A 17,044-nucleotide genomic window follows, 5' to 3' on the forward strand; every position below is an offset into this window, starting at 1 on the left:
GTCTCCCCATCTGGAAGTAGGGGTTTCTGGGTCAGGAGGTTTTTTTATCATCCACTCTAGAATGTTGTTTCCGTACCATCATTTGAAGAACTTTCTCCGCTTCAGTCTCGACCAAAGTTTTTTCAGCGTAAACTTCATGGATTCGGTGATGTGATGATGCCACCGCCGAGTTGGGATTATTATGCTCATGCTCGGTCCCTCGCTTCCAAAGATCATCGGTCTCCTTGTTTCTCTCCAAAGAAATTACTTCCTCCTCCCTGACTGACTCTGCATTTTTTTTTGTTGTGGAGTATGGTACTCTGCTCTTGGTCTGCTTCCTGAAATGATTCTCTTATCTTTGCATGTCCCCCCATTTACTTCTTGTCCTTGTTCGGCAAATAGCTCCTGCACCTCTATGGTTTGTATTTCCTCAATCTCAAGATTTTCAAACCTATTAAGTCCAATGTTTCCACCGGTTGCTCATTAGATTTTGGTCTCCAAATTGTCTCTCTTTGTTTACTAGGTTCGGTTTATATGTCTGTTTTTTTCGACTTCGCTTTCCTTCTCGTCTTCCCTCCTCGAAATCGGCATCAGGGGTAAGGTCAATCACAACATCTTTGCCTTTATTTTCTTTCCCTCGAGAAGTTTGCATATCACCTTTTAGTTTCCTACATTCAGTAACCAGATGCGACAATTTTGCAGTGGGTACACATCTTTGGTAACTTCCCTATCTCCACTGTCTGCCAAAACTTCACCGACTTTGTTTGCACATAAATCTGGTCAGGTATGGGTTCTGAAAGGTCCACATCTACCAGAATTTTCGCATAATATCCGTCCGTCTCGGCCAGTCTTCTCATCAATCTGCATCGGATAACCCACCCTCTTTGCAATGGACATAAGGATTTCGGTTCCCGCATTCTTGACCAAGTCCTGAAACCCGAAACCATACTAAAGCGTGGATCGCCTCGACTATCCGGACAAAAGTTCGGTGTCCACTGACTTATTCTCATTGGACTTTTATCAAAGTCCCAGACTCCTTTCGCCCACACCCTATTCAGATCCTCAGCATTTGAAAATCGCAGAAATAGATATCCTTTACCAATGGGAGTAATAATCCACTCACCTGAGGGCTGCCAGATTTTCCTTGCTATTTCACGACTTTTTTCGATTGGTACTTTCTCAGAAATCAATTCTACCCACTAAACGAACTTTACAATAGAGCAACCCCTTTTCATATGCCTTTTCTGGAATGGTGATGGCTGGGTAGTCCCCCATCTTCTCAGGGTTTGGAAGCTCTTGAAGTTCTGCTTCTTGTTGTGTGGCTTTCTTTGCTGCCTCAGCATAAGAGATTTTTGGCGCTGTTTCCTGTACCATATTCTGACTTTGCTGATTTGGTTCCTTACCAATGTCGATGCCCTGAGTGTTTCTCATCTCCTTTTGTATGCTTCTTTTCTCATTAAAGGAGCTTTCGAACTCATAGATATCCATGTTTGTCCTGTTTCTTTTCGGAACTCGGTACTATTCACAGTAGAGGATTTTACCATAAAGAGAATAGAAACTAGCCTTTTTAGAACTTTCACTGTAAGCAGTGAAGGATTTGACCCAAAAGGCAAGGAGAGAAGAATTTTCTGGAACTAACACTGTTGTTCAGTGTAGGATTTTACCCGAAATAGCTATGAATAGAGAGTTGAGGAGATAGAGAAGAGTCTCTTATCTTTTGTTTTTGCTAAAAGCGGCAAAAAAGAGAGGTGTACAGGATTATAAGCGCAGCTTATGTAATATCACACCCAGTCCCATTGATGATCCACTGTCGCATCTAAAGTACATCAAGATGTTAATTATAGTTAAGTTTGATGTATTTTATAACTATGTTTAGAACCTCTTTCCAATTTTGCCTAAACTTAGGTTGTGGGAAGATTATATCTTTACAACGGGCTTTAAGGGAAATCTGAAATATATTCACTCACTCTTAAGTCGCAACTTGGGAACTCCAGTGTTGTATGCGAGGGAGGATGCATCCTATTAGGGGAGGGACTTACTATCGATATGCTGCTAGTTTGTTTAAAGGAAAATCTAGAGACTGAACATTCTTTTTCGGGCCTGTCACAAACTTCATTGAAATCGCTTTACCACTTCATTGAGTGCATATATGTGCACCTCTACAACTCTAAATTACAGGTAATTGTCACTTATCTCAATGAATATGTCTATCTTTAACATAATTTTGTATGCTTTTGACGCCTCACATCTACATTTTTTTTTATTAATGTGGTGTGTTTCCGTTTAAACCAGATGAAAGGTAGTGCACGCACTCAACCCCATGCGACCAATTCGCCACGCAGTGTGAACCTCATCAACGGGATATCAAGGAGCTGGGTCAACAGGATATCAAGGAGTTGTTCCAAATCAAGCAAGACACGAATTGGGTCTTACATTTCCTTCCAATTTCCTTTTCTTTTTCAAATGTATTTAATGGAATGTTTTCCAATTTGTAGGTTTCTGAGCAACAATATAGCTGCGACGGAATCAGTGGGACATCTAAGATGGTGCTTGATTATTTGCAGCTCCCTGCAAACCTGTAAGTTAGGCGACAAAACTAACCCCTTTTATTTTTCTTTTCCTGCGGACAATTATAATGATCGTTGTGCATTAGATGTGTCTGGTTCCTTTCTAATCACCTGGTGTGAATGGTCCTTGATAGTGCAGATTGTATATGTAGTGCTTTTCTAGATTTCTCCCAAGTACCTAACTAATGAATTTTGGTCTGTTTGCATTTCTTTGCCTTAATTTCATCTTTGGCGATCTGCGGGGTACATATAAATGAACTTGCCCAAAGATCTTAAAGTTCCATTACAGAAAATCGGTATCTCCTCCTCCTCCCCCCAACACACACACACCTTTTATGCTTTTAGTCCTTCACCGTCAAAATTCAACATCTTCATCGATACTATCCAAGACAGGCATTTAAGCAAATGTTTGCCCCCTTTGGTATGTGTAGGGAATCTATCGGATTACTGGAAAATGAAGGCGTGATTTACACAACAATCGACGAGAACCACTATAAGTCTGCTTTAAATGGTTGAATGCTCTTTCTTCTTCGAGTTCATCAGTGTTTGTGATTTGGTTTTTTAATCCACTTTGTCATGCTATAGTTTTGTCCCTTTTCTTATTTTATGTTTTATTTTGTTCTCTAAAAGTTGTAGATCCTACTATGTTGAAAGAGAAATCGAGATAGTTGACGAAAGCTTACAATATTTAATAAATTTACATAGCTGTGTTTCTGTGCTTGTATTTATTTGTGGAATTAGCTTGATCGTTTCCCCTTCCTGTAATTCGTAATTCTCAACCTGTTAAATTTTTTCCCTTAGTGCTATGACTCTTTCCCGGACCCCATTGTTTAAAGTTTGATATATCGAGACAATAGAAACCGATGAGATGTTGCAGTTCAGTGATATACCAGTATAATGCTAGAATGGTTTATAGAATATTGCATGAAAAATTATACTCGTAAGATGACTTGAAGAGACACATTGGGTCAATTGCATAGTTCCAGAATATCCGAATCGAACCAATTTTTTGGCAGATTGGTTTCTATAGGGGTGTAATACGGGCGGGTTAGGGTCAATCATGGGCGGTCTAGGGATACAAATCCAAAGGGTTCCGGGAAGAGGCGGGTTGAAGTGTTATGTCTTAGTACTACCACCTGGCTTGTTGGGTCAGCTTACGGGGGGCGGGTCATTCGGGTCAGGTGGAAATTGTCATTTTAACCCAATTTTACAAAAAAAAAAATTTTTGCAAGTAATATCTTTCCAATTCACAACATAGAGAAAATTAATGGAATCAATCAATGAAAAATAAATAAAAATGAAAAACTATAACTTGAACCCAACACCATATATATCTGAAAATTTAAAATTTTTTTATCGTGATTTACCATTTGTAAATTGATTATCTTCTATAGTATAAAATGAAGACGGGAAGATCTATAATACAAAACAATAAAATATAAACTAAAAAAATTCAAAATGAATACAATGATGAATGATTCATCTTCTCTAAAATTCGACTATTATTTCGCGGGACCAGAAGATGACGGAAAAATTAGCTCTAGAAAAGAGTCACAGTTTTATTCACAAAGGCAAGTTTTTTTATTGGACCTAAATTTCAATTCTTATTTTATGTCTAATATTTCAAGAATCACATAAAAATGTTTTCTTGTAGGTCAGAAAGTTTTTGAATGGGACCAAACACTTGACGAGGTGAACATGTACATTAATCTACCTTCTAATAAACCTAGAAAGCTTTTCACGTGCAAAACACAATCGAAACATGTTGAAGTTGGAATTAAAGGAAACCATCCTTATCTTAATGTATGCATCTAGGAGTGTAAAAAAAAACCGTTGACCCATCATCCAGTAGGGTACCCAGTTTTCACTCGCCACCCAAACCCGTACCGACCCGAAAAAAGACCCGCCCCGCCCCGCCATCGTTTTTACGTGGTCGGGATATGGGTGTAGGTTCTATGCTCAAACCTGACCCGTCAAGCCTCCCGACCCGCACCGTGTCAAAAGCTGTTGACCCGCACAATTTCAAAACTCTAACTCTAATATTTTTGTATTTTGTTTATATTTTCTTTTCACTTTTGTAGGAATTTGAGAGATATGAATACAAACTTATGAGTTCAACATCAATTTCACATATTCAAGTTTGAACATTGGGCAAATATCAAAAGTTCAAATTCAACTTTCAAATTTCGGAGAAGATGAATCATTCATCTTTGTATTAATTTCGAATTCTTTTAGTTTATATTTTATTGTTTTGTACCATAGATCCTCGCTCCCATCTTCATTTTATCATGCTATGGAAAATAATCAATTTACAAATGGTAAATCACGAGAAAAAAAATTCAAATTTACAGATATGGTTTTGGGTTCAAGTTCAAGTTTTTTTTATTTTTGTTTATTTTTTATTGATTGATTCCATTTTTTTTCTCTATGTTGTGAATTGGAAATATATTACTTGCAGAATTAAAAAGTTTTTTTTGGGTGAAATTGGGTTAAAATGATAATTTCCACCCGACCCGGATGACCCGCCCAAAACCCGCCCCGTAAGCTGACCCAACAGGTCGGGTGATGGTACTAAGGCATAACACTTCAACCCGACCCCCGGTCGGGGACCACTGGATTTGTATTCCCTAGACCCGCTCCGCCCCGACCCATCACTATTTGACCCGTGGTTGACCCGGCCCGCCCCGTATTACACCCCTATATGCATCTAAATAACATCGTATAATTTTTTAATTTTGCAATACATTGTTTCGATATTTTGTGGTGGTTGTTATTTATTCAGCATGATTTGACTAGTCATGTTAAGACCGATTCGTCATTTTGGACTATAAGTAAACACGTCTTTTTTTGTTTGTATTATTTCTAAGAAGTGTTTATTTGATATGTGTGTTAATAGTATATTTGTTTTTGTTGTGAATTGGATGTTGGTAGAGGATGATATATTGCATATAACTTTGCAAAAGAGAGAAAAAGGGCAGACATGGGTTTCTCTTATATCTGGTCAAGGTCAGCTTGATCCTTATGCGTCTGATCTCGAACAGAAGCGCCTTATGCTTCAGAGATTTCAAGAAGATGTAAACTTTGTTTTTGTCTTGTTAATGACTCAAATGTTTTTTGTCACTAGTAGTTAGATATTGTTTAATATTTTCGTATATCACTACACCATAACAGCTAGGCGTCACAAATAATTTTTGTGACACCAATTTGGCGTCAAAAATTTGGCGTCTCAATTTGCGTCACTAATTTTTGTGACGGCATTTTGGCGTCACTAATTTTTGTGACGGCATTTTGGCGTCACTAATATGTGACGGCATTTTCTCATTTGTGACGGCATTGTGGCGTTATTTTTTTTGTGACGGCAATTTGACGTCACAAATTTGTGATGGCATTTAAAAAAGTAACGCCTATATGGCGTCACTAAATGTGTTTTAGTTTTAAAAAAATAATTATTATTATTTTGCTATATGAGCAATCATTTTACAGTCTTGTACCCTGTAGAATTGTCCAAAAGAAAAAAATTATTTAAAAAACACTGTAATTAATCTACAAAACACACTAGTATATCTTCAACATTGAAAATTTCACTGACTCAAACTTGCCAAATAATCCATTTAACATTTAAAAAATAGTCTAAAAAGTACACAAGGATGAACACTCACGATTTACATTATACCTTTCAAAATTATTATCAAATAACTTTTACACTTATCAATTTTAAAGTACAACAAAATACAACTACAAGGTATATTTTCTTCGCAAGTATCCAAGGTTTAGCAGAAATGAAACACCTTCAAAGCTCCCGCCAAGTGAAAAGAACTTGTCAACTATAAACTTACCCTTCACAAAAAAAAGAAGAAAACTTTATTAATCAACTAATAAAAGACGAGAAAGTATAAACCTCACCCAAGTATATTGAATATGACAACTGCTAACCAAGGACAAGACATATATAAGATATGTTAAAAACTTAATACTGAAATGAATTAATTAATCTAAAAATAGTCATAAGCAAAACGAATTAGTCTAAAAATAGTATTGAAATGTTACGACACACACACACACTAGCTAACAGCACACTCACATTACCACATGCACACACTCACACTAGCTAGCAACATACTCACACCACCACCTACACACTCACACATTGACACACTAGCTAGTAGCAAGTACCCGCATCACCAGTCCACTGCACTACCAGTCACCACTGCACCAACAGTCCCCACACCACCCGTTCACTCATTACACCACTAGTGTACACAATGCACATCCCTAGTCCACTACCACACTGCACACCACCAGTTCACACATTGCACCACCAATCCACCACCAATTACTGCACACTACGAGTCCACACAATACACACCACCAGAGAGACTACTACTACTTTACATTTTTCCAATACATACATGCATATATAACTATATATACTACTAATACGTTATGAAAATACATCTACTGTCATAAGTTCCATTCACACAAGTCTATTTGGCTACCAAACATTTACAAAAGCACTACCAAACATTTACAAAAGCTACAATAATAGTACTAACAATATATAATAACATATTATCGGAAAAAAAAAACAATATATAATAACCATATAAGACATCACCGTTATAGCTTTAACAAAAGCATCTCTTGTCATTAACAGCCAATGCTTCTTCACTCCTACATAGTGGAGAAAATGACGCTAAAAGAGTATAACATACTTTTCTGAAGTGCCATCTTGGATATCATGAACTAGCAAGTATTGCTTCAAGATCTTTGGATCCATTGCACCAGTATTAAGGAGAGAGGGAAACTGATTGGTGTTAAAAAGGTCAACAAACTTATTGATTGGCTCATTATCCTTTGAAGAGACAACCAACAAACCTGTAAATCAAATAAAACTATGAGTTACATAAAAGCCACACTCACTCTCATATCAACAAAAAAAAAATAGTAGAGCTCAAGGAGAACTAACCAACCACAAGTCAAAAACTACAGTATCAGTTACAATAGTCAAATAATAGACAAACTATTGTATGTGGCACATGTAGTTGTGGCAAGGAAAGTTATCATTATGATAGGCAACTAGAGGCAGAATAGGAACGGGCCACCAAATCATATGAGATAAAGAAATATTAGTAACAGAAACTAGACATGGTGCTTCATGAACCTGAAGGAAGGACATGGTGCAGTTGCTAAAGCCTTCGTTCTATATTTCAGTTCTAACTGGAGCTTGTAACCAAGAATTCCAATGGAAAAACTACTAGTGCAGTGGACATCTTTGTTTTACATCATCACATATTCATTTTAAATCAACAACAAGGGAGGACAATAATACAACAAATTAAGGAAACTTAAAGCATCTACCACTATGTATAAAACAAATGAAAAAGCTGAAAAATGAATGAGCTTGGTCCCTTAATAGCAACATATCTCTTAAATAGCTCTCAAGAATTATAAGAGTTTCACATAGAGACATCTCAATATTTAAAAAAATTAAACATCCAACAGTTCAATATATCAAAAGTAAAAATAAAAGCTTTGCTTTTGTAGAAATATCCAGTGGAAACCTTAACAGTTCAATATAAAAATGAATGGATGATTTTGATTTTTCAAAGAAATTAGGGGTTTTGAAATAAAGTATAAGTGTTGTAATAATGAAATTGCTTAAGGCTTCAAAAAATTTGAAATGAAAGTGACAGAGCGAGAGATAACTCACCGAATATGTTGTTGTGAAAGTGACCCCTCGCAAATGGAGCGGCGCTAAAACTAAGTACAATATTGAGAGAGAACAAAAGGAAGAAGTAGTGTGTTAGATAGAGAAAATAAGAAGCGAATAGAGAGACTTACTTGCTGGCGGTGGTGGCTGACTTCTCCAAATTTGAATCAACAACAGATCTACAAAAACCCATTTTTGAAATAATTCAACAAGTTGAAAGCTTTCTCCATTAGTTAAAATCGCTACATCTTCTTCTTCTTCAACATCTTTGTCTTCAGTATTAGTAGAAAGAAATTTCAAGGCTAGATCTTAATACTTCAATCGTTTCTAGAGTCAGGACAACCTTCATTCATTTCTAGGTTGAGAGGAAGAGTGGCGGAGGAGACGAGAAAGTTTTTTTTTTCGCTGCAAGGAGATGAGAAAGTTGGGTTATTACTTATTGGAGAAAACACGGTCCCTTAGTTGTAATTTTTTAGTCTTTGAGATCCTTGACGCTCTTTTGCCGTCACTTTATTTAGTAAAACTCCTCAAAATTTAAATGATATAATTATCAAATTATTGGTGACGGCTTGAGTGTTTTTGTGACGCCAATATGCCGTCACAAACATCCTGACACCAGTTTGGCATCACAAACGAGAAAAACCCAATGTCACAAAAAAGTTGTTATGGTGTAGTGTATGTTTGTGGATAGTGAAAAATAAACATATAGAAGATTTCCCTGGGCTAATTTTGTGATAATATAATTTGATGAGGAAGTTGAATTAAGATGTTACATAGGTATTAGGTAGGTATTAGGCCAACTGGGAGTCTGGATCCCTAAATTACTAAGTTTGAGGATCTGCGTGTTAGTAGCACTGTCAAGCTTTGACATTAGAGTGGAGTTGTAAACGGGGATTTGTACTCGTCCTCTCAATCCCCAAAAACAAGTTGTTAATTGCTTCACAAGCGAAGTCTTTTAGTGTTTCACCTAACCATGGATTGTGACCAATGTCCTTGTTAGTAATTGATGGCCTCTCGAGTGCTAACAGTTGAGGTAAACTTGGAAAGGACATTGGTCACAATCTGTGTTTCACACAACCATGGATTGTGACCAATGCCCTATCAAGTTTGGGATAATATGTTTCTAACAGTTCCAATGTGAAAGAAAGGTTTTTATTTGAAATCCACTGTGAGAATTCTGGCTCTCTAGTGAAGGAGAGTGTTTTTTTTTCATAAGGTTTGTAGTTGTGGTAAGCATAAACTTTTACGATTTCTCTAAGCCTTTAGAGTATATAGTAGTAAAGGGATGCAAGGTTTCCTCTTTTACAACCTTGTGCAAGAGAGCTCTCCATTCTAGTAGACCGCCTATTGTTCTGACAACTATATAATATGAACACTGTAGATTTTGTTCAAAAGAAAAATGTGTTGGAGAATGGAAGATGCAAACACTGTATGTTGGTATTATTATTGTGGTATTTGTTGAGAGAGGCAAGAAGAGAGATCATAATTCTTGCTTTTGTAAAAAGGGAGAAGATGAACTATAAAGGAGAGATATTGTTTTCTTCTTTTAAGTTATGAGTTACAATTGGGTTTGAGCTCTAAAGCACGGACGCACCTCCTAATAGGCTGTGTCCGCGTCGGACGCAGGCAACATTGTCAAGATGCAGTCAACTAAATCGGACGCGGGTCAAGACACAGTCAGGACGCGGTCAACATGGTCAGGACGCGGATTGTGACCTAAAAAAATAAAAAATAAATCAAAATAATATTAAAAAACTCAATTTTTTCATTGTTTTTGTTTTGTTAAGACTTATGACATGTTTTTAAAGTTTAATTAGGAAATATGAAACTTAATTTTATGGCTATTTATCTACCCTTATCTTTAATAGTTTTGAATTTATGAATGTTGATACATTTAATTTAGTTTTTAATATTTAATTTATATAAAATAAAATTATAAATATTAATTAATTTCCGCATCCTTTGCCGCGTTCGCGTCCTACTTTTTTGAGATATAACTGAGTTGCCGCGTCAGTATCCGTGCAACATAGGGTTTGAGTAAGGTCAGGGTAATTTAAAATGAGGAACTAAGCTAGTCTTGACACAATAACAAAATATAGTATGAACTCAATATTATGTTACTAACAAAGTGATTTACTTGGGAGTGGTAGATTCAGCAGATCATATGCTCAGAACATTTATTGTCTGTTGCCACATGTTTCCCCCTGTCAATGTGATTTTAAGATGCATGTGGCTTTTCATTGAGCTGAAGCATATCTATTTGACAAGTGTGGAATACAACGTCTATTGTACACACAAAGTTGTTCAGTATAAGTCACTGCGCTCTCACTTTCGAATTGTTAAAAAGTGACCATATATATCTATGCAATTATGAAACTAGAATAGGAAATTCATGAACCCCATCTTCAAACAAATACCACCAGATCTGTAAATGCTAGATTCTAGGACTAGAAACTGTATACAATGTTTAGAAAAACGCATTGAGGCTTGCTTCAGAGCCTCGCATCCAAAATCCCACGGAGGCTATAGGCTTATAGGTAGTGCAAGAGCCTTAAGTTTTTTCAAATGTTGTTAATTCTTTTATCCATTCACATGTCTTGTCTTATATTTTAATTTCCAAGTTTATTTTTCTTTCGTTTATTTATAATAACAATATTGTATTCCAAGTCTCTTTTTTTTTCTTTATGTATTTTTTGGATTTTTATAGAGATATTGTTTTCTTCATTTAAGTTATGGGGTTACAATTGGGTCTGAGTAATGTTGGGCTACTTTAAAATGAATAGTTATAGGAACTAAGCTAGTTTTGACATAATAACAAAATATAGTATGAACTCAATGTTGGTTACTAGCAAAGTGATTTACTTGTGAGTGGTAGGTTCGGCAGATCCTATGCTCATAAACATATAAAGTCTGTTGCCACATGTTTCCCCCTGTCGATGTTATTTCAAGATGCCACGGCGGGCGCTTTATACCTGTGACAGATACCGGCCAACACGGTATCAATGTCACTTAGTTTAAGCCTGAGGCTTTTCATTGAGTTGAAGCATATATGTTTGACAAGTGTGGAATACGGCCTATCATACACAAAAGTTCTTGATCTAAGTCAACTGCGCTTTCACTTTCAAATTATTAAAAGCTATATATATACATATATATTATTATAAAACCGGAATACTAAATTCATGGACACCATCTTCAAACAAATACCACCAGATCCATAATTGCTAGAAACTGTATACATTGTTTAGAAAAACGAAATATCGAGTTATGATTACCGAAATTCTTTAAATGAAGCTTTATCTCAACATCCTTTGGCGCAAATACCGTAAACTGGTCTTCAATTGGTAATAATTGCAAGTCAAAAAACGAAGCCATTACTAAGTAATCATTAGAAAACTCCTTTACAGATTCGACAACAAAACTAGGCTTTACTTTTGGGGACAAAAACTCAGAAATATCAAAGAAGGATCAAATATTTGTTTGAAGATGGTGTCAATGAATTTACTATTTAAGTTTTATAATCATATATATGTATATATATAGCTTTTTAATAATTTGAAAGTGAAAGCATAGTGACTTAGACTGAAAAACTTTGTGTGTATGATAGGCGTTGTATTCCACACTTGTCAAACATATATGCTTCAACTTCGATGAAAAGCCTCGTGGCTTAAACTAAAAGTGACATTGATACCGTGTTGGCGGCCGCATCTGTCCACGGTATAAAAGCGTCGATGTAGCATCTTGAAATCACATCGATAGGGGGAAACATGTGGCAACATACTTTATATGTTTCTGAGCATAGGATCTGCCGAACCTACCACTCGCAAGTAAATCACTTTGCTAGTAACCAACATTGAGTTCATACTATGTTTTGTTATTGTGTCAAGACTAGCTTAGTTCCTATAACTATTCATCTTAAAGTAGCCCGACATTACTCAAACCCAATTGTAACCCCATAACTTAAATGAAGAAAATAATATCTCTGTAAAAATCCAAAAAAACATAAAGAAAAAAAAATAGACTTGGAATACAATATTGTTATTATAAATAAATGAAAGAAAAACAAACTTGGAAATTAAAATATAAGATAAGACATGTGAATGGATAAAAGAATTAACAACATTTGAAAAAACTTAAGGCTCTTGCACTACCTATAAGCCTATAGCCTCCGTGGGATTTTGGATGCGAGGCTCTGAAGCAAAGCCTAAATGCATTTTTCTAAACATTGTATACAATTTCTAGTCCTACAGAATCTAGCAGTTACAAATCTGGTGGTATTTGTTCGAAGATGGTGTCCATGAATTTCGTATTCTAGTTTCATAATTGCATATGATATATATGGCCACTTTTTAACAATTCGAAAGTGGGAGCGTAGTGACTTAGACTGAACAACTTTGTGTCTACAATAGGCGTTGTATTCCACACTTGTAAAACAGATATGCTTCAGCACAATGAAAAGCCACAGGCATCTTAAAATAACATCGACTGGGGGAAACATGTGGCAATAGACATTAAATGTTTTGAGCATAGGATCTGCTGAATCTACCACTCACAAGTAAATCACTTTGCTAGTAACATAATATTGAGTTCATATTATGTTTTGTTATTGTGTCAAGACTAGCTTAGTTCCTTATTTTAAATTACCTTGACCTTACTTAAACCCAATTGTAACTCATAACTTAAAAGAAGAAAACAATATCTCTCCTTTAAAGTTCATCTTCTCTCTTTTTACAAAAGCAAGAAATAGGAGATCTCTTCTTGCCTCTCTTAATAAAAACCACAATAATAATACTAACATATAGTGTTTGCATCTTCCATTCTCCAACACATTTTTCTTTTGAACAAAATCTACAATGTTCATATTACATAGTTGTTAGAACAATAGGCGGTCTACTAGAATGGAGAGCTCTCTTGCAAGGTTGTAAAAGAGGAAACATTGCTTCCCATTACTACTCTATACTCTAAAGGCTTAGGGAAATCGTAAAAATTGATGCATACCATAACTACAAACCTTATGAAAAAAAACATTATCCTTCACTAGAGAGCCTGAATTCTCACAATGGATTTCAAATAAAAACCTTTCTTTCACATTGGAACTGTTATAAACATATTATCCCAAACTTGATAGGGCATTGATCACAATCTATGGTTGTGTGAAACACAGATTGTAACCATTGTCCTTTCCAAGTTTACCTCAACTGTTAGCACTCAAGAGGCCATCAATTACTAACAAGGACATTGGTCACAATCTATGGTTGGGTGAAACACTAAAAGACTTCGCTTGTGAAGCAATTAACAACTTGCTTTTGGGGATTGAGAGGACGAGAACAAATCCCCGTTTACAACTCCACTCTAATGTCAAAGCTCGACAGTGCTACCAGCATGCACATCCTCAAACTTAGTAATTTAGGGATCCAGATTCCCAGTTGGCTTAATACCTACGTAACATCTTAATTCAACTTCCTCATCAAATTATACTATAACAAAATTAGCCCAAGGAAATCTTTTATATGTTTATTTTTCACTATCCACAAACATATACGAAAATATTAAACAATATCTAACTACGAGTGACAAACAACATTTGAGTCTTTAACAGGACAAAAACAAAGTTTACTTCTTCTTGAAATCTCTAAAGCATAAGGCGCTTCTGTTCGATATCAGACGCATAAAGATCAAGCTGACCTTGACCAGATATAGGAGAAACCCATGTCTACCCTTTTTCTCTCTTTTGCAAAGTTATATGCAATATATCATCCTCTACCAATAACATCCAATTCACAATTACAAAAACAAATATACTATTAACACACATATCAAATAAACACTTCTTAGAAACAATACAAGCAAAAAAAGATGCATTTACCTATAGTCCAAAATGGTGAATTGATCTTAACATGACTAGTCAAATCATGTTGAATAAATAACAACCACCACAAAATATCAAAACAATGTATTGCAAAATTAAAAAATGATACGATGTTATTTAGATACATACATTAAGATAAGGAGGGTTTCCTTTAATTCCAACTTCAACATGTTTTGATTGTATCTTGCACGTGAAAAGCTTTCTAGGTACATTAAAAGGTAGATTAATGTACATGTTCACCTCGTCAAGTGTTTGGTCCCATTCGAAAACTTTCTGACCTACAAGAAAACATTTTTATGTGATTTTTGAAATATTAGACATAAAATAAGAATTGAAATTTAGGTCCAATAAAAAAACTTACCTTCATGAATAAAACTGTGACGCTTTTCTGGAACTAATTTTTCCGCCATCTTCTGGTCCCGTATTATAATAGTTGATGCCGGGCTTAAACTTAATATGGTCTGCATTGCGGGCTTTAATTTTAGACATTTCCTTTTGGGCCCTTATTCCCTCTAGGCCTAATAACGTTCTCACTTGACCTATAGTTAATGGGCCCCACCTACTAATGTAGTTGTCGAGTAATTAGTATGTTAATGGCTGTCATAACTTCTATCGTTTTCTTTAATTGAATTTTTGTAAGGCGGTGTTTGGCAACTAACAAAAAGCCAAAAGCTACCAAGCTCAGAAGTCCTTATCTTATTTTTCATTTAATGCAAAGTATAAGTATCTTTGTTAAAAATACAATTTCTAAAGCAAAAAGATGAAATTTAAAAGCCAAGAAGTTAAAAGTTTGTTTGGCATAAACAGTAAAAAAATGCTTCCTAATTAGAAAATATTACAATACCCACAAAAAAGTTACAACGGTAGTCTATAAAACATACTCATCCCCCTACAAATACCATCTCTCGCTATCCCCATATCTCCTTGTACTTCACTTGCACTTGTCGAACTTTGTCCCGCTTCATGACTACTACCCACACCTTGCACAACAACATCTTTTTTTTCAAATGTCTCAAAAAAATCGTCTTTAAGAGCATGCTTCCTTATAAAATTATGAAGAGCACATGAAGCAATCACTATATTTCTTTGCTTATGAAGATTATATGATGGCATTAATTCCAACACTTGAAACCGGCATTTCAACACCCCAAAACATCACTCAATTATGTTACGGATTGACGCATGAGCATAATTGAATTGCTCATTTGCGGTTTTTGGTGATCTTCCATGTCCACTATACTCATTCAAATGGTATCTTTGTCCTCTGTACGGTGTTTGAAACCCAGGGGCATTAGCATATCTGGAGTCAACCACATAATATTTTCCTGTTAAAAAGCAACTTAGTTAAAGTGAAAAATAAAATAAAAATGGTAATGAACTTAGCTTAGCTGCAATTACCATGTGGAGGCCGGGGAAAATTCAGTTGCGGATCTTCAATGGTTTCTTGTAGAATTCTTGAATCATTTGCTGAACCTTCCCAGCTAGCAAGAACAAAAGTAAAACACATTTCAAAGTTGCATACACACATGACATTTTGAGTTGGTATGCCCTTCCTCCCTCGATATGGTATTTGTACTTTACCGGATGGCAAAACTATTGGAATGTGTGTCCCATCAATTGCCCCAATACAATTCTAACAAACAAAACATACTAAGCTTTTAATATGATATCACTAATATAAAACCTACACCATCTATTATAATAAAACACAATGGCAAGACAAAGAGAGGTCGGGATCACGTGGGGATCTAAGTTAGATGTGCATGGGGATTTGCATAGACACGTGTATGGCTTAGAACGTTTTGAAACCTCAATGACATTTAAAATGTTACTTAATGAATCAAATGTTTTGTAATAAAAGATTGATTTGGTAATAAAAGTACCAATTACTTTAGTTACCAAAAAATAGTTATCAATTACCCAAAAAAGTGGTTGTATTAATAGTTATATTAACTTTCTACATGTGAATTTCTACACCATTTAAGAAATTTGAAACGGTCATTTCCAATTTTTGTAAGGGGAATTAGTAACTCTTTTGACTTCTTAATTTCTTAGTAAATGGGTTTTAATTACTTCAAAGATCGGTTACCAAATACAACCAAATACAATAATACAATATGTATTAAATATCTTGAGCCATGTAAATGCAATTAACTCTCTCATTTAATCTCAAAATTGTGCGTGAAGATATTCTCAAGTTTCACGTGGACTTTGGGCATGGTATAACTATGGAAAGAAATGAAAAAAAAAAACGCGTAGCATAAGAAGATTGAAGATTGCAAACTTTTCATACAATTGAATTTTTGCATGATGTTATAAATATTTTTGCTTCAGCGGTGATGCTTAATCCCCAAACCTCGCCCTCAGTTTCAGAAAACCAATCAAGTCTTGATCAACCTCTACGTATTCTATCAACTAAACATTAACTAACTCTCCTATATTATTAAGGCTATCCAACAAATATAAAACACTACCTCCACACACACACACACACACACTCTCTCTCTCTCTCTCTCTCTCTCTCTCTCTCTCTCTCTTCTCTCTCGCCATTAGTGTTTCTAATTTGTTCTTGATCTCTAATCATCTTCGGGAAGGTTTTTCAGGAGGTACGAATTTCGTGTTTTTTTTCTTAATTTTAGAGTAAATAGATTTGTTGGATTATTGTTTGATGTTAGAGCATGGACGTTGGTTTTGGTTGAGTCAGACGCGTTTTACTAACAGTTTTAATTTGTTCCAAATTTTTAACTTTGTCGATGAAGATTCAAGATTTTGGGTTTGAATCGAAAACCAACAAGTAATTTAAGCTCACAACCGAGTTGTGATGAGAAGGTCCTGAACCACCTATTTGTTTCATCTCTGCTTTGTGTATGCATTTATTTTGTAGTTTTGTTTTCAGTTGAGTTTGACAGTGGATATTGA

General features: G+C 35.4%; 2 protein-coding genes across 2 annotated transcripts; one reads left to right on the forward strand and one right to left on the reverse strand.

Annotated features, from left to right (window-relative positions):
• The first annotated feature begins 4,068 nt into the window (after window positions 1-4,068).
• LOC147514303 (uncharacterized) lies at window positions 4,069-5,677 on the forward strand. Its single transcript, XM_086588574.1, has 4 exons — window positions 4,069-4,117; window positions 4,201-4,349; window positions 5,329-5,377; window positions 5,478-5,677. Exons 1-4 carry the CDS (start codon window positions 4,069-4,071, stop codon window positions 5,675-5,677), a joined length of 447 nt encoding a protein of 148 aa, XP_086444700.1.
• A 1,494-nt stretch (window positions 5,678-7,171) lies between these two features.
• Window positions 7,172-14,535, reverse strand: LOC147514304 (uncharacterized). Its single transcript, XM_086588588.1, has 5 exons — window positions 14,487-14,535; window positions 14,255-14,403; window positions 7,517-7,529; window positions 7,259-7,421; window positions 7,172-7,217 (listed from the first exon to the last, which is right to left on the reverse strand). The coding sequence occupies exons 1-5, from the start codon at window positions 14,533-14,535 to the stop codon at window positions 7,172-7,174; spliced, it is 420 nt and encodes a 139-aa protein (XP_086444714.1).
• Between the last annotated feature and the right edge of the window lie 2,509 nt (window positions 14,536-17,044).

This window comes from Coptis chinensis, chromosome 2, assembly GCF_015680905.1.
Source record: "Coptis chinensis isolate HL-2020 chromosome 2, ASM1568090v1, whole genome shotgun sequence".
In the NCBI taxonomy this organism is placed as follows: domain Eukaryota; kingdom Viridiplantae; phylum Streptophyta; class Magnoliopsida; order Ranunculales; family Ranunculaceae; genus Coptis; species Coptis chinensis.